The 23286-nt window shown below is 39.5% G+C and overlaps 2 protein-coding genes and 1 pseudogene across 4 annotated transcripts in view; 1 reads left to right on the top strand and 2 right to left on the bottom strand.

Annotated features, from left to right (window-relative positions):
- LOC111329413 (uncharacterized) overlaps positions 1–9917 on the bottom strand; it is a 12618-nt gene extending 2701 nt beyond the window's left edge. The window contains exons 1-4 of one of the 3 annotated variants that reach the window (XM_022934124.2): positions 8812–9904; positions 5121–5362; positions 3084–3203; positions 1–558 (exon numbers count right to left, since the gene is read on the bottom strand). The exon at positions 1–558 is cut by the window's left edge and continues 614 nt beyond it. In XM_022934124.2, coding sequence (XP_022789859.2) covers positions 516–558; positions 3084–3203; positions 5121–5362; positions 8812–9762 — 1356 coding nt within the window. In that variant the 5' untranslated portion in view covers positions 9763–9904 and the 3' untranslated portion in view covers positions 1–515. The other 2 variants (XM_088730821.1, XM_088730822.1) reach the window with 2 other exon arrangements.
- Positions 9918–17718: 7801 nt separating this feature from the next.
- Positions 17719–22233, top strand: LOC148725875 (uncharacterized). Its single transcript, XM_088732003.1, has 3 exons — positions 17719–19895; positions 20159–20271; positions 20841–22233. The coding sequence occupies exon 1, from the start codon at positions 17943–17945 to the stop codon at positions 18786–18788; it is 846 nt and encodes a 281-aa protein (XP_088588129.1). The 5' UTR covers positions 17719–17942; the 3' UTR covers positions 18789–19895; positions 20159–20271; positions 20841–22233.
- Positions 21094–21706, bottom strand: LOC148725876 (52 kDa repressor of the inhibitor of the protein kinase-like; annotated as a pseudogene).
- Positions 22234–23286: the final 1053 nt, after the last annotated feature.

Raw genomic sequence — 23286 nt, 5'->3', positions numbered from 1 at the left:
ATTATCACTGCAAAGTAAAAAAATAACTGCGTAAGTACTGCTACCACTGCAATAAGTTCCACACAAAGGAAACTTACTGTAAACTAATCCAGTTTAGATTGACCAAGAGCATATTTTTCTTGATATGAATAACTCATGTATTACCTTAAGCAGCCCTATTCGAGATAAATATTCTACATTACAGAACAAATTAACTAAAAAGCCATAAACAACACTTAATTTTGACAGTTACATGTGACATGTTAGTCATTTTGTTTGTTCATTTAGTGTTCCTATCTCTCTCTCCCTGTTTATCTTTATCTTTGAACTTCTTATTTTAAAGATTTTACAATAATTCAGACAGTTTTCTCTAATGAGATTACACCGATATTAGACCACAGGCATTGTAGTGGTTCATACCATTACATTACTTTATGAAGTCAAGTGTTTCTCCTTTCAATAATGTAGATATTTTCTTCTAGCAAGAACGCTTGACACAAGATAACCTTTTTCAGAGATCTCCATTTTACATTTTGTTAAGGTGACACAGTGTTCCTGTAACCATAATATTCATAATACCTGCCATAAAATAAAAGCAACTGATATCAGAATTAAGCACATAACTGCATCTAATAGGCTGCCCTGAGGGAAAAAAAAAACTAAAAAAAAAAAAAAAAATAAGCTGCTAGGAAGATAAGAAAAGCTTTTCCAAACACCATTCCCAGAGAGTCCAAATTTGGCACTACAAAGGATTACTATGCATGCTTGGTATGCGACTACTATGCATGCTTGGCCGCAACATGAATTGCATTTCATACTATCTGTACAGAATGCAATTCATGTCACAGCCTGAAAACAACACCAACTCTATGCTGTTCTAAATTATTCATTACTGAATTTTGTTTTACTATTTTAATACTCTTGGGACCACAGTAACTGGCTATCACTGTTGTAGTTACCTGCCCATTATCATTATTGTAATTTATCTGTGTTCTATATTGTATTATTGTTAGCAATACAGCACAAAACAGAGTTAATAATAATTATAATAATTGTCCACTTATATTTCGGTCTTTGTTGCCACTGCTGCTGCTGTTGTTGCTGATGTGTTGTTCTTTTCCTCTCCTTTATCTGTTTCTGCTTTCGTTCATTGTTGTTGCTGTTGTTTGTTTGTTTGTATGTGTGTCTGTTTTTCTCTTATTAAGCTTGTCCTGTATAGATTTCTTGCTTGGTTCAGTATATCTCTAACATACCTTAAATTATATACACATAATTCTCTCTTGCACATCAATCCTAGCTCAGTGCCATTTTGTTGTTTATCTAAAAGTAGGTGGTGGCCAACTAGAAAGCCTTTGCTACTTTGACCACCACACACATTTTTATAATCTGTACTTTATTTATTTTATTCTGTAATCATTTGTTGCAATTTACTTTTCTATCTGTGTTAATTTTATGTAAATAGTGTGAAATAAACGAACATATATCATCATATCTTGCTATAATCACCAAGTATGAGGTGACTATAGCAAGGGAACCACATTTCAAAATGGCTGCAGGGACATGTTTTGTCAATGTTACCCCTAAGAGATGAGGGCAGTAGATTAAGACAACTCAATTTGGATGAGCTTTTCAAAAGAAAGATATGACTTTTGTTTAGCTGATTATATTAAATAAACCTGTCAAATTCCAGTAAACACTGGCTGCTTATCTCAGTACAAAAACCAGTAATCAAAACAATTGTAACAGATCAAATGGTTTCAACAAGAAAAATATTTACAACAATATTTAAAAGAACCTGAGCAATTATACTAGACATTTATTTGTCTTGTCTTCTGCAAATAATTGTTAAATATCACAAAGAAAGATAATAAAACAACCTTTAATCTTTATATTTTTTAACTCAAGGCTTATCTAGCTTGTGCAGTGAGTGAGGACTTGTTCCAGCAAGTGTTTCGATTTGATTTTCACAAATATTATTTCATATATTTTTTCTAGCCATATATGCTCCACTTAGCAACTCCTTTTTTGTTTTTGCTAGTTTTCAAGGCTTTCTTGTCGTAAACCAACTCGTGTAACATTATTACCACAAGGAGAGACGAGATTTTCTAGGCTATGTTGTGTTGGAAAAAAATCAATTGCAAAAAAAGAGCTTAATCTGTAAAATAGATACATGACCAGCCAAACTTTTCACTCAAAATAAAGAGGTCACTTTCAAGGAAACCACTTCTTCAAAGGATATATACACTATCCTTGAAAGTGTAACACAGGAGAAATTCAAATCATAATTAAAAAAAGATGTCATGTCATTCCTGCAGTACCTACTCTGCTTACAATTGATCACAATGAACATTCCATACCCACCCCCTGCTCCTGATAGATATTGACACTATTTAGTGTTTAGTATAATTTCAGAGCTGAGCAAAGAGTTTCCAGCAATCTGATTGGTCGAGTGGTTCCTTGTATGATGCGATATAAACTGCTCCACGTGGTTTACATAAAATGTTAAAATAAAATGTTAATAAAATATGTTACTAAAATGTTATGATTTTAGAAATTTCTCTGTTGTTCAGCTCTGAAATTATACTAAAACAATTATTCACCTCAGGTTCGATGATATTCACCTCGCCCTAGGTGAATAATTGTTAAATAGCGTACAAATATACAGTCGCACCTCAATTATCCGGACTCGTCGGGACCTTGGTAAATAGTCCGGATAATCGAGAGTCTGGATAATCGAAAATATGAATATTAATGAGATAGAAATGTACACAAAAGGTATACAGCAAAGAAAACATCATTTTAATTGTGATATCTACACAGCCTGTATGTATTTACAGTTAATGCATCAGAATATTTCTGTCTCGTCCACTTGCGAATTTTGAAAAGCGCACAGGATAATATGTTGCAACAGTCTTTTGAAAGGATTATTGGGCTTTTTGCAAATCTGAGTTTTCAAGATCACAACTAATTAATATTCATGAAAAAAATTGGGCCCAGAGAAGAAAGTCCGGATAATCAAGGTACAGATAATCGAGGTTTGACTGTATCTATACTTTCATTACATACACTGCTAACATCATTTTCTATCCCAGTTTACCTCTTACCTGATCTTATGTGAGTTCAGTGGGGCTTGTTCCTTTCTTTTCAATTTAGGCTTCTTCTTCTTCTTTTTTGCAGCAGCAGCTTTCTTTAATTCTTCCTGTTGTTTCTTCCTTCTGAGCCATCTGTTGTAGGAAAATATTTGCATACCATAAGAAGGTCAGGACAAACTCCTGCCTGAAGTTTGGGGTTTACGGGACTCTTCTTTCTTTTCAGTTTCACAAGTGACATTACCTGGAAACCAGGCTTTTATTTTCAGATCAATTAGTTAAGTGAGTTTTGTGGATTATACCAACAGCTTGATAAATTGACTCCTGAGCAGACAGACCTACAAGGGATAGGGGGAGGGTGGTTGGAATTTATCCTGCTTCAAAAATCAATTTTAAAAAAATTAATTTGTCCTGTGTACTTCTCTTAAACAAAATTCTATACTTAAGAAAATTTAAAAAAGGGGAAAAAACAGCTCCCGGCTTATTATTCATCATCAGGAGGCAAAATTTTCATTTAAAGTGATAATTTCTCACTGCGGGATGTACATCACTCACTAAATCTCCATAATTTTTGTTATAATGGCTACTTAATTGAATGCTCGGGAGGAGACACGAATAGAGGAGGACAAAGGGTAGCTGCGAGTCTGCAATTTGAAAGTAGCAGTAAAATGTCAAAATGTTCAAGCTAGCAGATCAATTTTGGCCAGAAGTTCATCAATAGTCCATTTTACAGTTGTGTGCTTGGTTGCCAAGCCTTTGAATGGGAGTGAGGCTAGGGTTGACCTTGTTATGATACCAACCTTGCTGCCTTTCAAATGTAAATCACTTTGTTATCATGCTAAGTAGATACAGGTCTCTATCACAACAAGGTCACCTTCAGCCTCACTCTGAATCAAAGGCTTGGCAACTAAGTACACAACTGTAAAATGGCCTAGTTCCTGCCAAATATCAAAGGAAAACAGAGGAAGCAACCCGTGCCACACAAAAACTGAAATTTTCATTATTTTAATTTTAATTAGTGGAATAGCTTGCAAACTTGAAGATCGATCTACAAGTCCCAAAAAGCTAAAGGAATGCAAAACCTTGACAGTCACTGTATGTCTCTGCTACCTGGCTTTTGACTTTTCCTTCCCTATGTGGATGATTAGCAAATCTTTAAGGATCACTATGATCTCCTGAGTGTTTCAGTTATTAAATACATAAGCTTGATCATTCTAAAGAGATAGTTTGGAATTCTGGTATCAAGAACTTCACCATTAGATGATTGGTGTGTGTTGACCATCACAAAAACTCACTTATATAGACCACTTTCATAAATGGCTGCTGGATTAATATTCTTTTGTTTAAATTTGATTATTTAGCCCTTCTGGCCTCGCTTGGGATAATGTATTCTTTTGAATTTTGTACTGGAGAACGGGGCCAGAAGGGCTAATTTAAATTTAGACAAAAGAATATTAATCTGGCCGCCATTTATGAAAGTGGTCTATATCCAAGGCAAACAGATCTTGGGGAATGGTAAGGTCTTTATGAATACAGTGCAAAACAAAACTTATTGAATGCACATATCTCTACAAGCAAATCATACTTTGCATACAAGCATAAATTCATAAATCATGCTCACTCATGTTATAATAAATATCACACGTCTAATACTTATTTTGGCCATAATTGTCATCATGTTACATACCCTTTGTCAATCCGCTACTCATTTAAAATGTAGAGATTAAGAATGATTATTACTTAAATTATCAACACTAAATATAAATCAAATGCTTGCATAACAGTAGGAGAGAATGGGTAGATTATCCTATTAACCCTTTAACGTCCAAGATCTGACTCTTAATTCTCCTTGAATGCTATAGTTGATACACATTTCCTTGTAAGTTAGTTACAAGGATTTGGTGTTAGATGAAGATAACAACTTTTTCCTGATAAGTTTGAGTATTCTCATTACCTGTTTGCTACATGGTGTATAGATGTTATTAGGAGAAGTTACATGTCAATCACTTCTGGGAGTTAAAAGTTTAATAAAAAGGACTAATATTCACCCACCTTCTAAATGCCTCATCACAAAGTTGCCGATCTCTTATTGTGTACTGAGAGGCTTCCTCTTCTCTTCTTCTTTCCTCCAGTTGTCTCAGTGTCTTGTCTTGTTGTCGCTTCATATCCAGCCATTCACTGTATGCTGACTGGGCATTACTTTCTTTTTCCTCTTTGGCCCTTAGTGCAGCCTTGGGGTCTGGTTGATTTAATCTTGCCTGCTTGGCGGCGTCTATTTTATTATATAACCAAACCTGTGAGAGAAAATACGGTTTTCAATAAGTTAAAGAAATCTCTTTTTAAAGAAACTCTTAGATTTTGAGCAAACTTGACTGATGTTCTGTCAAAGCAGTCATATGCAGTGCTAGTGTTAAGTGGTATACACTAGTAATTTAGTCCCAATGAGAGCATCAATAAAGCAGCTACTTAACAGGTAGAATGGATCATTTCACCATCTTGACTTTGAAATTTACCACTCTGGCTTAATCAACTCATCCCAAAAGTTCAACTGAAAATGGTGCCACCCTCCCTCTTACCACACAAAATACATGTTGAGATCCTCCAGCCAAAAACAGTATCTCAGGATAATTTATACAAATGGCAGTTACTAAAACAAGGAACGACCCACAGAATGACCCAAAACAGCCCACAACGATCCACATCCATCCTCAAATGACCGAGGACAATACCACAACAAAAGAAACCAACGATACCATTTCTCAAAGTCCCTAACGGGTTAGCAAAAATTTTCACTAAAATGCCTCAACATCATAAAAATAGCATTCTTAAGCTGGCTGTAGGTTGTTGTACTTGGTTTTAGGTCATTTTATTTTTTTAGTATTTATGTTCACCAGATCTGTCAATTTTCCCACGAATGTAATTGAAACCAATCTGTCATGTCATCACATACTGGTCCATAATTGATCGCAGTGAGAGATGTTCATTGTGAATGAAACCGCTCTATACCAGAGGTTTTTTATCGCGGTTGCTCGCGCTGGCGGCATTAAATCTTTTGAGGAACATCAACAACTGTTTATACCAAACAAAATATGGTTGCTATTTAGCTTTGCTTACTCGAGTTAAAATAAATGCGCTGTGGCTATATGGGCGGTAACCAGTCAAGGTGTTAAAAACATTAAATGACCAGAAGTCTGACATTTTTAAAAAAAAAAAATATAAAATCAAAGAGTTGTAGCTAATCCAAACCATCTGCCATCTCGATGGTCATTGTCATAACACTAGTACACTGCAATCCCAGTTCACTTTGCTAGCAAAGAAATCGGCAAGAAAGTATAGCCCGTTGTGGCACGAATGTAGATGGATGTTTACAGAGAGCAAAGCTGATGAAACTTTTCATGTGACTTATAAATATCTTTATTCGGTGGCCGGCCAAAGAGACATCGATCGGATTTACAAATGTCTCTCTGAATGGAGATGCTTTCTCGTGAAAAGCTGCATTTGCTCATTTATTTTGCCCTGTTTTTGACAACCCTATGAATGTGTTACAGGACTATCAAAGGTATTCTGGGTAGTTGTAAGTCGTTATGTTTGCTATTCAGTATGCTTTTCAATTTTTTTTTTGTGGTTTCTTTTGTTGTGGGATCGTTGTGGGTCGTTTTGAGATCGTCCTCAGTCGTTTGAAGATCGTTGTGGGTTGTTGTTGGTTGTTCCGGGTTTTAGTGATTACATTATACAAATAACCAACCAAACAAGACACTAGACCATTCTTAAAAATTTTAATCTAGAAAAAATTACATTGACCAGAAAGTACAAAAAGATATGTCAAATGTACTGGTCTATGAATCAACGTGGTCTATGAATCAACGATTGAAAAAAATTGGAGTATCCCCAGAAGGAGTTTACTCACTGTGTGTTCTACAATCAATTTACTCAACAAGCCTCTTGCTTTTGAAATATGGGAGAACCAGACTAATACCCGAAAAAATATGGATACTGAAAACTTTGATCTAAACTTTATTTAAAAAATATCAAATTACCTTTAACGAGTCACGGAGCATAACTTCGTGGGTTTTGTTATGACCCAACTCCCGAAATTTAACACGTCTCATATTTTCAAAGTGTCTGAGAAGCTTTTCATTTTATTGTAGTTCGATCACAGGGGGCCCACACAAGCGGCGTGTCTAGTTGTTTGTTCAAAAAATAAATAAATGTATGGGAGAATATTGGAGAGGTGTAATATTGTAAACTTATATCAGGGAATTTCTATGTTAAGGCTCAAAATAAATGTAAACCTACCTCATTTGCTGTGTATTGTTGTTTCTGTGGTTCTAAATGGCGAATTTGAGTGATTTGGTAGATTTTGCGTGGACTGTTACCTCAGGTAGATTTTGCGTTGACTGTTACTTTAGTAGATTTTGCGTTGACTGTATAAGAAGGAGACAAGGGTGGAAAGCTCATTTTCGACCGCTCCAGCACAAAGCTGATTTTCACCCAGAAATTAGAATCGCCTAGATTCCAAATTGAACACCAGATAACCTAAAGGTTGACGCTTCTTCTCATGTCATTCAATTGAAGAACCATTCAAAATCCAAGCGCTAACTGCCAAAAAACTTTGGAGAAATGCAGCTTTCCTAGTGATCAGCATCCGCGGCACAGATTTCTTGTGCCAGGGAGCAACTGTCACGCTGTTTGCTCCACGCTGATTGGATGATGGTAAACAATGCCCTGTTTCAAATGCCTCATGTGAGAGGGGAGTCAGGGGTATATTCGTGCTGGCGATTCATCTACTGACTAGCCTGGTGTGAGGTTTATGGCGTGTCAGTAGATGAATCGCTGGCACGAATATGTCCCTGACTCCCCTCTAATGTGAGTCATTTGAAACAGGGCATTGTTTACCATCATCCAATCAGCATGGAGCAAACAGCGTTATGGTTGCTTCCTGGCACACGAAATCTGTGCCGCAGATGCCAATCGCTTGGAAAGCTGCATTTCTCGAAAGTTTTCGGCGGTTAGTGCTTGGATTTTCAATGGATCTTCGATTGAATGACACGAGAAGAAGTGTCAACCTTTTAGTTTATCTGGTGTTCGATTTGGAAGCCAGGTGATTCTAATTTCTGGGTGAAAATCGGCTTTGCGCTGGAGCGGTCGAAAATGAGCTTTTGCCTCCTTCTTATACAGTAAAGTAACAGTCAAAGCAAAATCTACCAAATCACTCAAATTCATCATTTAGAACCACAGAAACAACAATACACAGCAAGTGAGGTAGGTTTACATTTATTTTGAGCCTTAACATAGACATTCCTTGATATAAGTTTACGATATTACGACTCTTCAATATTCTCCCATACATTTGTTTATATTTCGAACAAAACAACCAGATACGCCGCTTGTGTGGGCCCCTGTGGTTCGATCTACGGATTATACCTAATAAGTATGCAAAAAGTGGCCGAAATTCCATACATGCCAGCCCAATACCTTATGATCGCAAAAGGTGAAAACTGAAAAATCATTCCATCCTAAGTGTGTCAATAAAATGTTAGTAAAGGACTTGAAGTGTAACATGATATGAAATAAAGGCTAGTTTGTTGTGTTATGTTTGTAAGAAAAATACATGTAAGCTTTCAATCGAAGAAGCCTTAATTTGGCGCCATAAAATGTGAACGTGCGTAAATTCCGTGGATCCGGACGAATTAAGTTTATAAAGGCCTGGCTTCACCTACAACATAACTTTTATTATACATACCTGGAAAGCTCTGTCCGCATCGTCTCTTTTTCTTTGCTGTTCCTCACGTTCTCTTTCCTCTTCTTCCTTTTGCCTCCTTAATTTTGCTTCTCTACATTTCCTTCTTATCTCAAGCTGCTGTTCAGTCATTGCGTATTCCGATCTTATATGAGCATATTCATCATTTCTCTGTCGAATCGCCTTTGCGCTCTGACTTCGAGTTCTATCAACACTCCTTGTATTTCTTTTCTTTTCGTTTCTCCGATGCTGTTCGTGAACCGAAGTAGTTTTTGGTCTTGGTCGTGACTCAGGTTTTTCCTCAGGGATTTCCTTGTCATCAATTTCAGTTGTTTCGCTGCCTTTTTCTTCGCTTCCGTTGTTTTCGCCAGTAGTTTCAGGTGATATTCCCAACATTTCGTAATATTCTGCTTTGATCTCGCTTACATCTACAAGTTCGAATTTGCCGTCACGTTCTATGAGAACCCGGTCACCGATCATCTCCATTGCAGGACTTTTGGCGGGCGACGAAGCTGAAGAGTCTTCTTTGTTATTAATTTGTGCGGATTCACCCGGCTCATCATTATTAACTTTTCCAACTGATTCGCGTCTGTCATTTGTCGCTGCATCGGCTTCGTCTTGTAGGGTCACGCCATTTTCGAAAGCTTTGGTAACTTGTTCGTCCTCTGTTGATCTCGAATCTCTGACAAAATCATTGGTCGAGGTCGCGTCGTTATGTTCCTCTACTTTCTCGCCTTCGTGTAACTGTTCATTTTCAATCTGTTCATGCTCCTGCATCATTCTCTCCGTTTCTTGCTCGTCAATACTCCTGTCTGAATCAGCAATCTGTCTTGTAGATTTTTCTGGCGATTCAAGGTCACTGTCGTCCTCCGAAAAAGAAGCTCTTGTTATAGATATTTGAACTCTGCTGGGATTATTTGGATTAGCATCATCTTCGACGAACTCATTCTCCATGGTTTCCGCGTGGTGCTAATAAACTTTTCAATTCTCTTGAGCGTTACGGCAGCAAATCGGAGGGTTGTTTACGTTCACATTATTATTCGTGTCACCTGTGGCAACCTAGACTGCAGTAAATATTAGGTGATCACGTGACTAACCACTTGGCTCGCTGTTGCATGTTGGTTAGGACAGGTAAGTAAATGTATGTTGGTTGGACTAGATGTAGATGAAATTACGCTCGCTTCACCCTCTCTACCTTTTCGAAATTTCGGCCCACCGAGGATATATTAGGTGTAAGTAACTTTTCCCCAATATATGGGTTTCTTTACAAAATCAAAGCCATGCAGACCAGGCCAGAATCTTATTCGCTCCTAGCTGAAAAAATTATACCTTTATGGGGCGCTTTCAGGCTCTTCCAATACTGAGAGTGAAACGCCTGGGGACGAGGTTCCTGCTGACCGGACAACCTTATTACACCTAAATGAGTCTTTAGAGTGAACATCTCATGATAGGAGAAAACCTTTGAAGGGAGACTAGCTTTCTGAGGCGATAGAAAAATCACAACGCATGTTTTTTGGACGAATTACTGTCCTTTTACCACAAAATATAAAAAGACCCTGTTTAAATGTCGCGCAATCGTCGGTTGAAATTCCTACGAATTTAATTCAGAGAGCAACTAGCGATAAGACTGAATTGATTTCGTCCAGTACGTTTTATCCCTGTTGGTAACACGAATAAAACGGTGCGAATTCGGTATAGAAGTCGCTCATCAGACGTGTCGAGTTAAATACATACATTATTTTGATTTATCAAATAAATTGTGGTATATTACAAGGCAAGGATTTCCAGCCCTGATAAAAGCCGTAACACCATACTTGTAAAATTACGAAATTTTTTTTAACGCCGTAGAAACACGGTGTGTGTTGTCACCAATCAGCTGCTGACACGTCGCTCGCCTTTCCCGCCACTCGGTCAGGTTGATGAATGAATGGCAATGCGTACAGCATTGGCAGTCCGAGGTCGCTTGTCAAAATTTTCCCAGATTATGGGGTCGATCAACTCGAAGCTTCGACATTATGCCCCCTCCCTCCAAGTCCTTGAGTATTTGAGGATTGGCCAGTTCAAATCCCGCCCTTTCAGGCCAAAATTGTGTATAAAAACTGTAAATGTCCCACCCAGTGTTCAACGATTATTTGTGTGATCGACGAATTTTGTAGAGTTTAGCAAATTTGCGTATTAGTTTTCAGTCTTGCTGTTGAATTTTTCGCTCGTAATTATTCTACGATGTAAAAACGTTTTCCAAGCCATTCGCTCACGAAAGCAGACTCTGTACATTAAAAATCCTTTATTAAAACACGTGTATTCCGCTTCCCGCTCAAATGTTCCACCCCACCCAGGCAAGGTTCAAATTCCCTAACCTAGGGCACGGAATACGGGCAAATGCCCGTGGGTTGCCCAGGAGGGGGGTTTTGAAGCATTGAATTCATCGGCGCATTATGGCTGCTAACAACAATGAAACACGTAGGCATGCTACGCATGCAGGATTTATTTTTTTGAGATACGTAGGTTGAAATAGGACACTATATAACTGATGCTGGTGTCTGAGTCGCGTCCACAGCCCTAATTTGAACTTCTCTCTCTCTCTCTGTTGTGCGGGAGGTGGAGGGTTCGAGCCCCGGCCGGACCAATACTCATGGTCTTGAAATAAGTGAGGAGAATTTGCTACCTTTCTATAATCAAAAAAATAGATAGATATTTTAGTCTTCTCGGATAAGGACGAATAAACCGTAGGCCCCGTCTCCTGCAAGGTTAGGGGTAGGAGACGTTAATTTCCCACGCACGAGATTACTTTGTAGTGGATGTCCTCCCCTGGGATGGGATGGGTGGGAATTGGCCCTGAAAAGCCCCTATGGGGAGTGGTCAAGTAACGTATATATGTATCACAACTCCACCGCTTTCACAACACGACTGATACATTTCCTTAATTTGCGAACCGCTCTCTCCGACTCACGCGTTGATTCGCCGAAAAATACTACAATCTGATTGGTTTGTGATACACCAAAAAATTGGGCTAATCACATTGCGTTGAGATACACCAAAAAAAAAAGATGCGCCAATCAGATTGCTTAGAGATACACCAAATTGCGCTGATCAGATTACACTACACCACAATACACCGATCTATACGCTAACATATAGTTATTTTAAAAATTGCTAGTATTTATGAAGGTAGATCGTGTACAAAATTTTCGACTGGTCGTTTTTTTATGGTGTTTCATCGTTTCCGGACTCCTTTACTTCTGGTCGAGTCGTTGTTTTCCGAGTTCGACTCGCCGTTTTAGAAGCCGACTTATCGCTTCGTGAGTTCGTCTCGACGTCTTCTCAGTTCGATTCGTCGGCTGGCCTCTTCGACTCGTCTTTTTACGAGTCCGACTCATCACCGACCACATCAGTTCGTCGTTGTTTGTCATTTTGCTGTTTCGTCGCCGGTTTCGTCATGGTGTTTTATCTTTTCGTTATGTCGTTTCGTTGTTTCGACTCGTCCACTCAGAGGGGCAATAATTCAACTTAAATTACAAGGAGTGTTACTTGATTCCATACACTCTTGGATGATGTATTTTAAAATATAGTATCCGTAATTTGCTCTCTGCCGGCCACAAAATGGATCATTTGAAGAGCTACCTCCGCTACAGCAGAGAATTCGGCTTGAATCGAATGAATGATCGTTTTCAGGAAAGTGAAAATGGAATTGAACATCTAGTAAAACACCTTGACAAAGTTTTGTATATTCTGGCTCATCTTTACGTCCGGTAAAGTTTGCACTCATTGCTGTTGATTCTGGGCCACCTTGTTTGTCAATTTGGCCACTTGAAATCTGCTTGAGGCCTTTGTTCTGCATTAAAATGACCTTGCATTGACTACACTTATTTGAGCTTACAACAGGCTGTCGAGTGGCATCCAGATGGGTGTCCTAAACAGTAGAAATGTTGATATCTTCATAAATCGTGGCTGTTCTAGCATCAGAAGCGAGGAAATGCTTTCGTGAGTATCTTTATAAAAAACTGCCTAAAAAGCAAAAGTGTATCATGAATACCTGACACCCAGGTAGCAAGTTGAGCAAGTAGGATATTTCATCAAAACTTCTTGTTGGTGTGAGCGTACATAGAGGAAAAAGAAATCTTAACAAAACTCACCCTTTGGCGACTTCTCAAGGAAATGGCCACCTGAACAATTTTTTTCCCAGATTTTTGGAATTGTACATATGCATGGGACAATCCTTTTTCGCGCCCCATCGACGTGAACACTCCTCTCGATACAATCTGCTTTAAAATGATCGGAGCATATGTAAAAGAGACCTTTCGGGTTGAAGTTAGCTCCATGCGCTCGTACGAAAATCTTTCATTTTGCTATTTCAAATTTACTTTTTGGCCTGTGCAGTGAAATTTCACTTTCAGGATTCGATTTACTGCTGCAATCCTGCACTACACAACGACAAGTTGGCATATCTGGCCTCTAAACGGTGTCTAACTCAAATATAAGAGAGATTTAGCACCACGTTTATGTAAAACGTGAACGGGAAGGGGGAAAAATTGACGCCCGCGAAGTGTGGGGGTCTTCAGCGGACATGCCTTTAAAGTAGTATGTTGTTTAGGCGTTACGAAAACGCACAGGACATTTAACATGGTCATACGTGACACCATAAACCTTTCCCGCCAGAAATGCTAATATGGCGGATATGATAAAGAAGACGAGGAATATCTGCATCTGCATTTGCAGGGTTACAGAAAGGAAAATGGCTATATTTTTGGTTTCTTCGAGGATGATCTCAGAGAATTTCTTGAGGAACATATGTCGTCTAATTCGAGCTGCTTTGTTTAGTCAGAACGCCATAGTAAGGAGGACAATCATAAGCGCTATTCATCAACAGGTATATGGGGACTGCAAGTATTTTGTCTTTATTTTTATCTTCTTAAGCTAGAAAAAGGCAAAACTACAATTATATTTTTTCCAGTTTCCAGCATTACTGGCAAAAAAAATCCGAAGATAAATGTATATTTATATAAGATTTTCGTCTATATTGCTACGACTTATATTTCCGGTTTAAATCATTTAAACCTAAAACTATCTGGGACAATCTCACTCCTACAAAACGAAAAGCCGTACGCTCACTTAAGGAACGTAAAGACATAATTATAAAACCCGCCGAAAAAGGTTCTGGTATTGTTGTTATGGACACAACCTGGTACATCGATGAATGCAGCAGACAACTTTCCGCCGCTATATTTTATAAACGCTTGACAAACGACATCACTGCTGATATACAAAAACGTGTTACCTTTTCGTGTTAACAGGATGCATAACGACCAAATCATCAACGAAACAACAAAACAATACCTCTTACAGACTGACGTAAGACCAGGACGATTTTACATCTTACCCAAAATACACAAACCCGGTAATCCAGGACGCCCTATTGTCTCATCCAATAGCCACCCCACTGAACGGATATCCCAGTTTGTTGACCACTACCTCCAACCACTCGTTCACAAACTACCATCTTATATCAAAGACACCAATGACTTCCTCAACAAACTGTTTTACATTAGTAATTTTCCCCCTAATTCTTTACTAGTTACACTTGATGTTTCACCCCTCTACACCAATATCCCACATAACGAAGGTATTAATGCCTGTGACCATTTTCTGTGTACCTCCTCCAATACCCCTATTCCTACCGTCACACTTTGTGATCTCATTCGTATGGTTCTTACCATGAACAATTTTACTTTTAATGATGCTCATTACCAAGTTCACGGCACAGCCATGGGTACCAAAATGGCCCCTTCTTTCGCTAACCTTTTTCTGGGTCTTTTTGAAGCTAACGCTTTGAAAAATGCCCCATGTAAACCCCACACTTGGTTTAGATACATCGACGATATCTTTATGGTCTGGACCGAAGGTTTAGATAACCTAAAAATTTTCGTCGATTATCTTAACAATATCCACCCCACCATCAAATTCACCAGCTCACACTCTTCCACTAATGTGGCTTTCCTTGACGTAAATGTCTCTTTAACCACCGACGGTAATATCTCCACTGACCTCTACACCAAACCCACAGACAAACATATGTATCTATTGCACTCTTCTTGCCATCCATTACATACCAAAAAAGCCATTCCGTTCAGTCTAGCACTCCGTCTACGACATATCTGTTCTACAGATAAAGCTTTTGCATTTGAGACTCGCGCCGCTCAACTTACCTCATACCTTCTCAAACGAGGTTACAGCCATAAATTCGTGACCAAACAAATACAACGCGCCGCTGACATCTCCCGCACACTCACCTTACAAACTAAAGACGTAAAAAAACCTAACCGTATTCCATTTATAACTACTTTTAATCCGTCGCTTCCTCACATCTCCAACATCATCAAAAAACACTGGCATCTACTGCAGTCTTCTAACCGCTGCAAAAAAGCTTTTCCTCAGCTGCCAGCTGTCGCCTTCAGACGCTCCCCCAACCTTCGCGACACATGAGTAACAGCCAAACTCCCCTCTAATTCTACAACTTCCCATCCTCAACTTCCCCCCGGCTCTTTCCGTTGTGGTAGAAACTGTGTTACTTGCCCCTATATCTCTGACGGTCTTACTAACTATACCTTTTTTTTCTACCGGCGAAACACGTCCCATTAAATCTCACTTGACCTGTGACACTAAAAACCTTATCTACTTAATTCAGTGTAACCGCTGTAACTTACAATACATAGGAGAAACTAAACGACGTTTAAAAGACCGTTTTAATGAACACCGCCGTACCATTGATAAACCTAACTCTAAATCTAAACCTACTACAGCGGCAGAACACTTCATTTCCTCTCCTAACCACTCTGCTCACGACATGGAGCTAATCGCCATCGAAAAAATGTTTTCCAAGAGAGACTCGATACGCAAGGCCAGGGAAGCTTTTTTAATTTCAAGAGGTAACACTATTTATCCAGATGGCCTTAACGCTCGCGAAGAAATGTATTAGTTTCTAGTTATTTATCCAATTTACCTTAATACAGTATAAAACAGTGAAAGGAGAAAATGAAATTACTAGGGTAATGAACCCATAATTTGGTTCTGAAAACACAGGAATCATAGCAACAATGAATTGGAAGCAGGTAAGCAAAATATTACAGCTGCTAAAACAAAAACAATTGAAGTTCATATAGCAGAGAAATTACATACTATGCGACAAAGGTCAGAGTAAATATATAAGATACAGGAGTAAGATAAAAGGAGTATGTGGCTAAACTAAGCAAATTCTAACCCGAAAATCACTACAAAAATACAAATGGAAACAACTACATGCTAAGCTTAGGGCTCAAACAAACATAAAATACTGAAACATACCAAAAGCTAGTATAGCTTAGAATCCGCTTTAAATGCACTCTCAGGAAGGCAACAAAACAACTGAACTCACCGAGCAAACGGTTGTAACTTATAGTAAAATACAGGAAAAGGTAAAAATAACTTAAAACCAAATTTGGGCTAGGAGCAGTTAATTAAACAGGAATTACATAAGGGAAACGGGCAGTTAAACAGGAATTACATAAGGGGAATCGGCAGTTAAAGGAATAATACAATTAACACATTACTAACATTACTGACAAATCGTTAAAAATCCATAAAATAAAATAAACAGAACAAACATGTTTTAAATAGAAAATAAGCGTAAGTGATTCTGTCACAGTCCATTAACAACAATACTGGCCCAATAATAGCATTAAAAACTGCGCAATGTTTTTACGTGTCCTTTTGTTCGCCGGTTTTTCTTTTTTTTTGCGCTAATTTCTGTATTTCATTGGGCTCGCACGGGAATTCTGAGATCCGTCGCGTCTGATCCTCGACAAAAACTTATCAAATAATTACAAAATCACGCAATATAATTCCCTCCGGATAGGAAAAATAAATATAGAGGCAAGACCGATACAACGTAGATAAGTAAGTTTTAAGACGGAGCGCTATATTTCGGCTGGCCAAACCAGCCTTCTTCAGGTGCAGTGGGAATTAACAGGAATTGGGGTGATGCTTCATAGATAGCTGTATGATGTAACAGCGGAAATATGTAAAACTAATTTGATTGACAATGAGATAACAATAAAAATAGAAATGAAGTAATTAGCTCAAGTTGTAATACTAAGCCTAGCTTGTAGTCTTTGTTGAATTCATGCCTGGTGTAGCAATCATTATTTTTGATAGTTTCTGTCACACAATTTCCTGTTTTCAAGTACTTTGTTTGTTTCTATTCTTTACTGAATTATTTCTGTCTGTAGGTTATCCTTTACTGTCAAGTACTTTTTCCTAATTCATTTCAATCTTGCTACATCATTTAGCTCATTGGAGCTTTGTTTCCTTATTTATTGTTTAGTGTCACTCGTTCCCGTTTTTTTATTGTACCGTTGCATTTATTTGCTGTGTAATAAACTTGTAAATCTTCCCTCGGATCTTTTGTTCTTACGTCGACCGTTTTGGCCGTCTTACAGGACGTTGGCGTGACCTGGCCAACTCAACTGTTTTTTCGCGTCTGATAAAAACAGAGTTGCTTATTGTAACAATAGTCAATCGATTTTGGGATAAACGGTGTCTAGCTAGTTAGATCTATCCAATATACTAAAGAAGTCGTCCTACCGTTCCATAGAAGCCACGGTTTTTGACTGTCATGTCTTTTGTTTGCAATAGCGCCGCCTTTATAGGAGGACAAGAGGGGGAATATTCCCATAATTTTTGAGGGCCGCCCATTTAGGATTCTCGGGTCTCAGACATGGCATTGTTTGCATGGACCTTTAAAGGTGAGTAGCAAGTATAATCATTCTTAAATTTCCTCACTTACGTCGTCTTTTGTGGTTATCTTTTTTTCTTTATTTGATGGTTTGTCCTTACAAAGTCAAAAGCCTGGCCTGTACCCTTTGTCTCGACAGGACGCACGAGGCGGTTGGAAAGCAAAAAAACCAGGGGAGCATGACTACAACCACAAGAACCGGTTGCAAATACAGGGAAGTAGGAAGTTAGATTGCCCCGCCCAGATACAAGTACGTGACGTGATGGTATATGAGGACTATGAAGTTGATGTGGCAGCATACAAAACCGAGAACAGCTTGCGATTCGCCAAAAAGAAATGGCCGAATAATTGAAGAAAGATCTACAGGATGGGGTACAAGGAAACTCTACTGTGCGCCATTACATACGCATACCTCTTTCTTCGCTTCACAACGGGGCATCCAGTTAGCGAGACCGCAGGCATCAATCAAAACGTTGACCGAAGGATTATCTCCAAGATCTTTGGGGTTGTTGGCAAAGGCATCCCCAACGTCGGAGAAGTGAGGCGCTGCGTTGCAGATTACGTGGAGAAGGAGCTTTTCCGCGGAGTTCCAGTGGAAAAGCGACCACGCCTAAGTAACAGAAGATACCATCCAACAAAAGCTGATCTCCGAAATCACATTTCTAGAGCTATAGCAGCACAAAAATACTGCAAGGACGAGCAAGAATCCCTACGTAAGAAGATCGAGGAGTGGAAAGAAAAATCGCCATCTACCAAGTTTTTCTTCAGGCCTCATAAAGCTAAGGAAAACAAGGACGGCGACGAAACAAAGGGGTCAGAGGAAAATCAGCCTCAACAAAACTTCCTATTTGTTCACCAGGAAGAATGGCAACAGCGTCTTCTATGGAGATATGGCTCTGAGCTTGTATTTATGGACGCCACCTACAAGACAACAAAATATGCCATCCCCCTCTTCTTCATTTGCGTAAGAACAAATGTTGATCACAAAGTGGCTGCTGAGTTCATGACGCAGTATGAAGATCAGTGGTCGATCAGTGAAGCCCTGGTTATTTTAAGATCCTGGAATCCCCTATGGCAGCCTAATTACTTCATGGTGGACTTCTCCACAGTTGAAATAGGCGCAATTGAAGAGCAGTTTCTGGGGGCGATTGCCTACATTTGTGATTTTCGCAGGTTGCAGGCGTGGCAAAGATGGGCGATCGAGGAAGAGTAAGAATGGTTTAAATTCGTTGGAGCAGGAGGAGCTGTTGTCTTATTTGAAGCGTACTGCAAATGTGTCCACGCACAAAGCCTACGATTCCGCAGTTGCTGCACTGAAGAACTTGACTTTGTATCAAGACAAACAAAATGTCCAAAATTACGTCGACAATGTTTGGCTTTCGTGTTCTTTTCGTTGGGCAAAGTGCACGAGAAAGCGACAAGTGCTCAACATTGTTGATACCAACAATGGATCAGAGGCCCAAAATAAAACCTTCAAGTACCAGTACCTGCCACTTTCACTGGATAAGTCTGTGTATGGTCTCTCTGTGATGTTAGTTGAAATCTACATCCCTGATTGCCATCAAAAGTATCTTCAGCGAAATGTGCAGCTGAGTAGCGCATACAGGAGATTCAACACAACAGTACCATCGTACCTGCATGATCGGCCGCCACACTTCATTAAACACTGACGCAAAGCAAAATTCAGCTCGGGAGATTTGAGGGAGTGCGATGTTCTATGTGTAGACATGGTAAAGGGGGTTTTTTCCGTACGTAGCTCCTTGCAACAAAGCCGCTTTCACGAGGTCAACTTAGGAGAGGCCAAGTGTACGTGTGAGCAGTGGGAGAAATTTCACTATCCATGCAAGCATTTCTTCGGAGTCTTCAATTTCTGTGGCGATGAATGGAACTTTGAGAGTCTTCCTTCTCAGTACCGTGACAGTGTTTTCATTACACTGGACAATGACCATCTGACAGGCTCAAAACTCGATGAAGCTCAATCTACAACTGAATTGCGATGTTGACAACGTGCCGTCTGAGGTAGCAAGTCAAGAACTAGCCACAGATAGCCAAGCCCGTAGGCTTGGGGGACTCGGGGGGTTCGGAAGACATCCCCTCCCCAGCTACTGCCTGGAAAGGTCCGCTCAGTGGCCTACTCACAAATAATTTGACCGGCTTAAAACATGTCTCGCACGTACAAAAAATATTACTGAAACCTTAGTTGTGAAAACGTGACACTATTCCTGCAAATGTCACGACTGTGGAAAGGAAAGAATAGACGATCATTTTATAATAAGAAGCCTTTGAATCACCTTTGAATCACCTTTGAATCACTGAGAAGGTGGGTACTTCTTTTTCTGATACGCAATTGCAGTCAGCTAATCATAGTGAAAACAGGATGGAAATGTACAGAGCGGCCATGCGTCAAGCCTCTTCACTTTCACCAGGAGGATAGTTACAACTGTGGAGTCATCATTTGTCTGGTAATTCTCTCACTGACACAAATTTCAGGGTTATGTCGACAACTAGCGAAGTTATTACCCTTGTGTTGTTAACTGAATAAACCCAAGTTCTTTGTATTTATTTTCCTTTACTTTACTATAGTTTGCCAGACGTCTAGCTAAAAGACTTAACTGCAACGGAAGGTTCTCTATGAGAATGGAGAGACAACGGATGGCCAGCACACTACTTGGATCCTGCTACAGTGATATAGCGAGGTATATTTTACAATAAGGCAAAAACGCATGTGAGAACGATCTTCGCAGTGAGCAGCACCGTTTTACGAAATTAAAGCCCCGTCTACACGAGCAATTTTTATATGGCAATTTTTATGTGGCAGTTTTTATTTGCCCGTATAGATGATGAAAAATGACCAATTTTTATGTGACAACTGCATTTGCTGAAAAGCTGGCGTGTTAGTTTTTATGTGGCAAATAAAAATTGCCACATAAAAAAATTGTCCGTGTAGATGAGACGCCACATAAAATGTGACAAACGGCGCGTTTGTCACATTTTATGTGCGCTATAGCTGCAACAAGTCTGGCACGTCTTCTGACTTTCGCCAGCTTGCATTTTTCCTTTCCATGAGCATCTCTGCTGTGCAAAATTATTACTGACGCAAGTTAACAACAAATATTTGTCGAGCCATCTACACGGGCAAATAAAAATTGACACATACAGTTGCCACATAAAAATTGGTCGTGTAGACGGGGCTTAAGACCTGAAAAAATTTCAGGCCTGTACGTCTTTCCATACTAATACTTCTTTCCTGCAATCTTACTTACAGGAGAAACACCAATGTGTGCAAGATTTTCCGTGATGATGATGGAGAAGACTGAGTGGGCTGTGATGGTTGCACCCAGTATTTCCATGCAGAGTGCCTTGGTCTTGATTACTCCGAAGTTATCTCACAACCATTTTTTTTTGCCGCCGTTAAGAGCTGCCTGTAGTTGAATATCATACTACCTATTACAGGCCCGTAGGCTGGTTTTTTCCTGGGTGTGTTCTTTTTCGCTTAAAACGGACCTTTAATGTTAAACTTAACGTTGTTCCAGAAGATTTTCCAGTTGAAGTCGACGGGGGTGTAGCCGAGCATAACAGTCTACTACAGTGTCCAAGTCCACAGGAGTAGTGTAGTGAATGTGCAAAAGCGCGAGATTAGGACAAGCGATCTTTTCCCATCGATGCACGCATGTAGTCATTCAGTCGTCGCAATGTGCTTGCGCTTCGTTCGCATTCGCACGATGTGACTGGAATTGTGCAGGCAATTTGGAGAAGAATGCTAATATTTGGAAAGAGGGCAGCATCACAATCTTTGATTGCCTCAGCAGGTGAAGCTGGCCCTAATTGCGGTTCCATTGCTAAGTATCGACTTCTCCATCGCGTAAGTTCCATTTCGAGCAACCCAGGGGACGGGAGATCATCAGTGTAAGTGTTAACAACTGCATTGAGGTTGACATTTCTTGAACAGAGAACACTTGGAACGAGGCCAAGTAGTGATGTGGCGACTTTTGCCGAAGGCGAAAACTGCTCTTCGGTACACATGATAATGTGATCAATTAAAGGAATTGCCACGTTTCTTTGGAAATACTCTCTAGGAGTTTGGGCTTCAGCATTTGGGTGATGCTGTTGTCTTGATGTCAATCGGGGCATTTCGGCAGCAGTACCCACCTTCTCAGTGATTCAAAGGTGATTCAAAGGCTTTTTATTATAAAATTATCGTCTATTCTTTCCTTTCCACAGTCGTCACATTTGCAGGAATAGTGTCACGTTTTCACAACTAAGGTTTCAGTAATATTTTTTGTACGTGCGAGACATGTTTTAAGCCGGTTTGTGAGTAGGCCACTGAGCGGACCTTTCGAGGCAGTGTGGGGGTGGGGTCGTCCGAACCCCCCCAGCCTACGGGCCTGCCCATTTACATGCAATTTTCGAGACACGTTCATTATGTATCTTGTATTGTACTATCATCTCACATTATTACCGTTTCAATTTTAATTTCATTTTGTTTTGTTACTTTCTACTTTGATTTTTTCATTAAATTTCTAAGAATTTTTTATTTTACCAAAAGTTGCGTTATTTTGTTGCGTGACTTCCGATCAACTGAGGAGCAAGGCACGATAATAATCGTATCTTCAATTGCCGGTAATAATTACAAATTTTATTAAAGATAAGTGATGAGACTCCTGTTTAGTTGATGTCCGAAACTGTGAATTGCATAGATTTTATTGAAGATACATGTAAGTGACGAGATTTCTGTTTGATTTATATCCGAAACTGTGAATTGACCTCCTTGTTTTAGTCCTTTCTGGTTGCCCAGTCGCGCCAATAATAGCGTGGAGACAATTCATGACACTTAAATGAGTTAACAAAATTTAAGGCATGTCCGCTGAAGACCCCACACTCCGCCCGGGCGTTAATTTTTCCCACGGGAAGGGTGACCATGTGAGGGCTTGGACAAAACACTGACTCCTACTGACCCCCTCTTAAATTCACTGGAAATCATGAATTGAAGCTAACGATAACAACCTAACGATACAAAATTACGATATAACAATACACTCACCTCTTAAATTCCAAAATGGCGGGAGATGGTCGATCTGTTTGATGCCAATAGTCTGCCATCGCCCAAACTCGTTTTACCACAATTGTTAGTTCTCCTAACTCAGAAGAAGTGTTAATATCTAGTAATGTACAAAGTAAAATTTCTTAGCTGAGCAATCAAATCTGTCAAATATTGATCGACATACCTCTCTTTAATATTGTATTCCAAATCGGAATCATCTACAGAGAATTCAACGACAATGCATTAAGTAACCAAAGGATGCGGAAAAATAAGAACGAGGTTATAGCAAAAGGAGTAAAATTGATAAACAACCAGTACTAGTACGTAGTACTACGTACCAGACAAACCTGCCATGTTCGTCAACACGTGCGAGCGGCGAATGGGCGTGAATGGGCGTGAATGGGCGTGAATGGGCGGCGGGACCTGGAACTGGAAACTTTTGGACCTTTCCTTTGGGACTTTTGAACTCTTGGACCTTTCCGGTTTTCCGATAAGGGTTTCATTTCTTTTTGTTTATTCTTCTTTCTGGTGGAACGCAGTTCCCACTTGCCACTCGTTTATGAGCAAAGGAGAACTAACACTTGTGGTAAAACGAGTTTGGACTATGGCAGATTCGTGGTATTAAGCAGATCGACCATCTTCCGCCATTTTGGAATTTAAGAGGTGAGTG

Source organism: Stylophora pistillata, chromosome 8, assembly GCF_964205215.1.
Source record: "Stylophora pistillata chromosome 8, jaStyPist1.2, whole genome shotgun sequence".
In the NCBI taxonomy this organism is placed as follows: domain Eukaryota; kingdom Metazoa; phylum Cnidaria; class Anthozoa; order Scleractinia; family Pocilloporidae; genus Stylophora; species Stylophora pistillata.
This window is presented reverse-complemented; position numbering and strand designations above follow the sequence as displayed.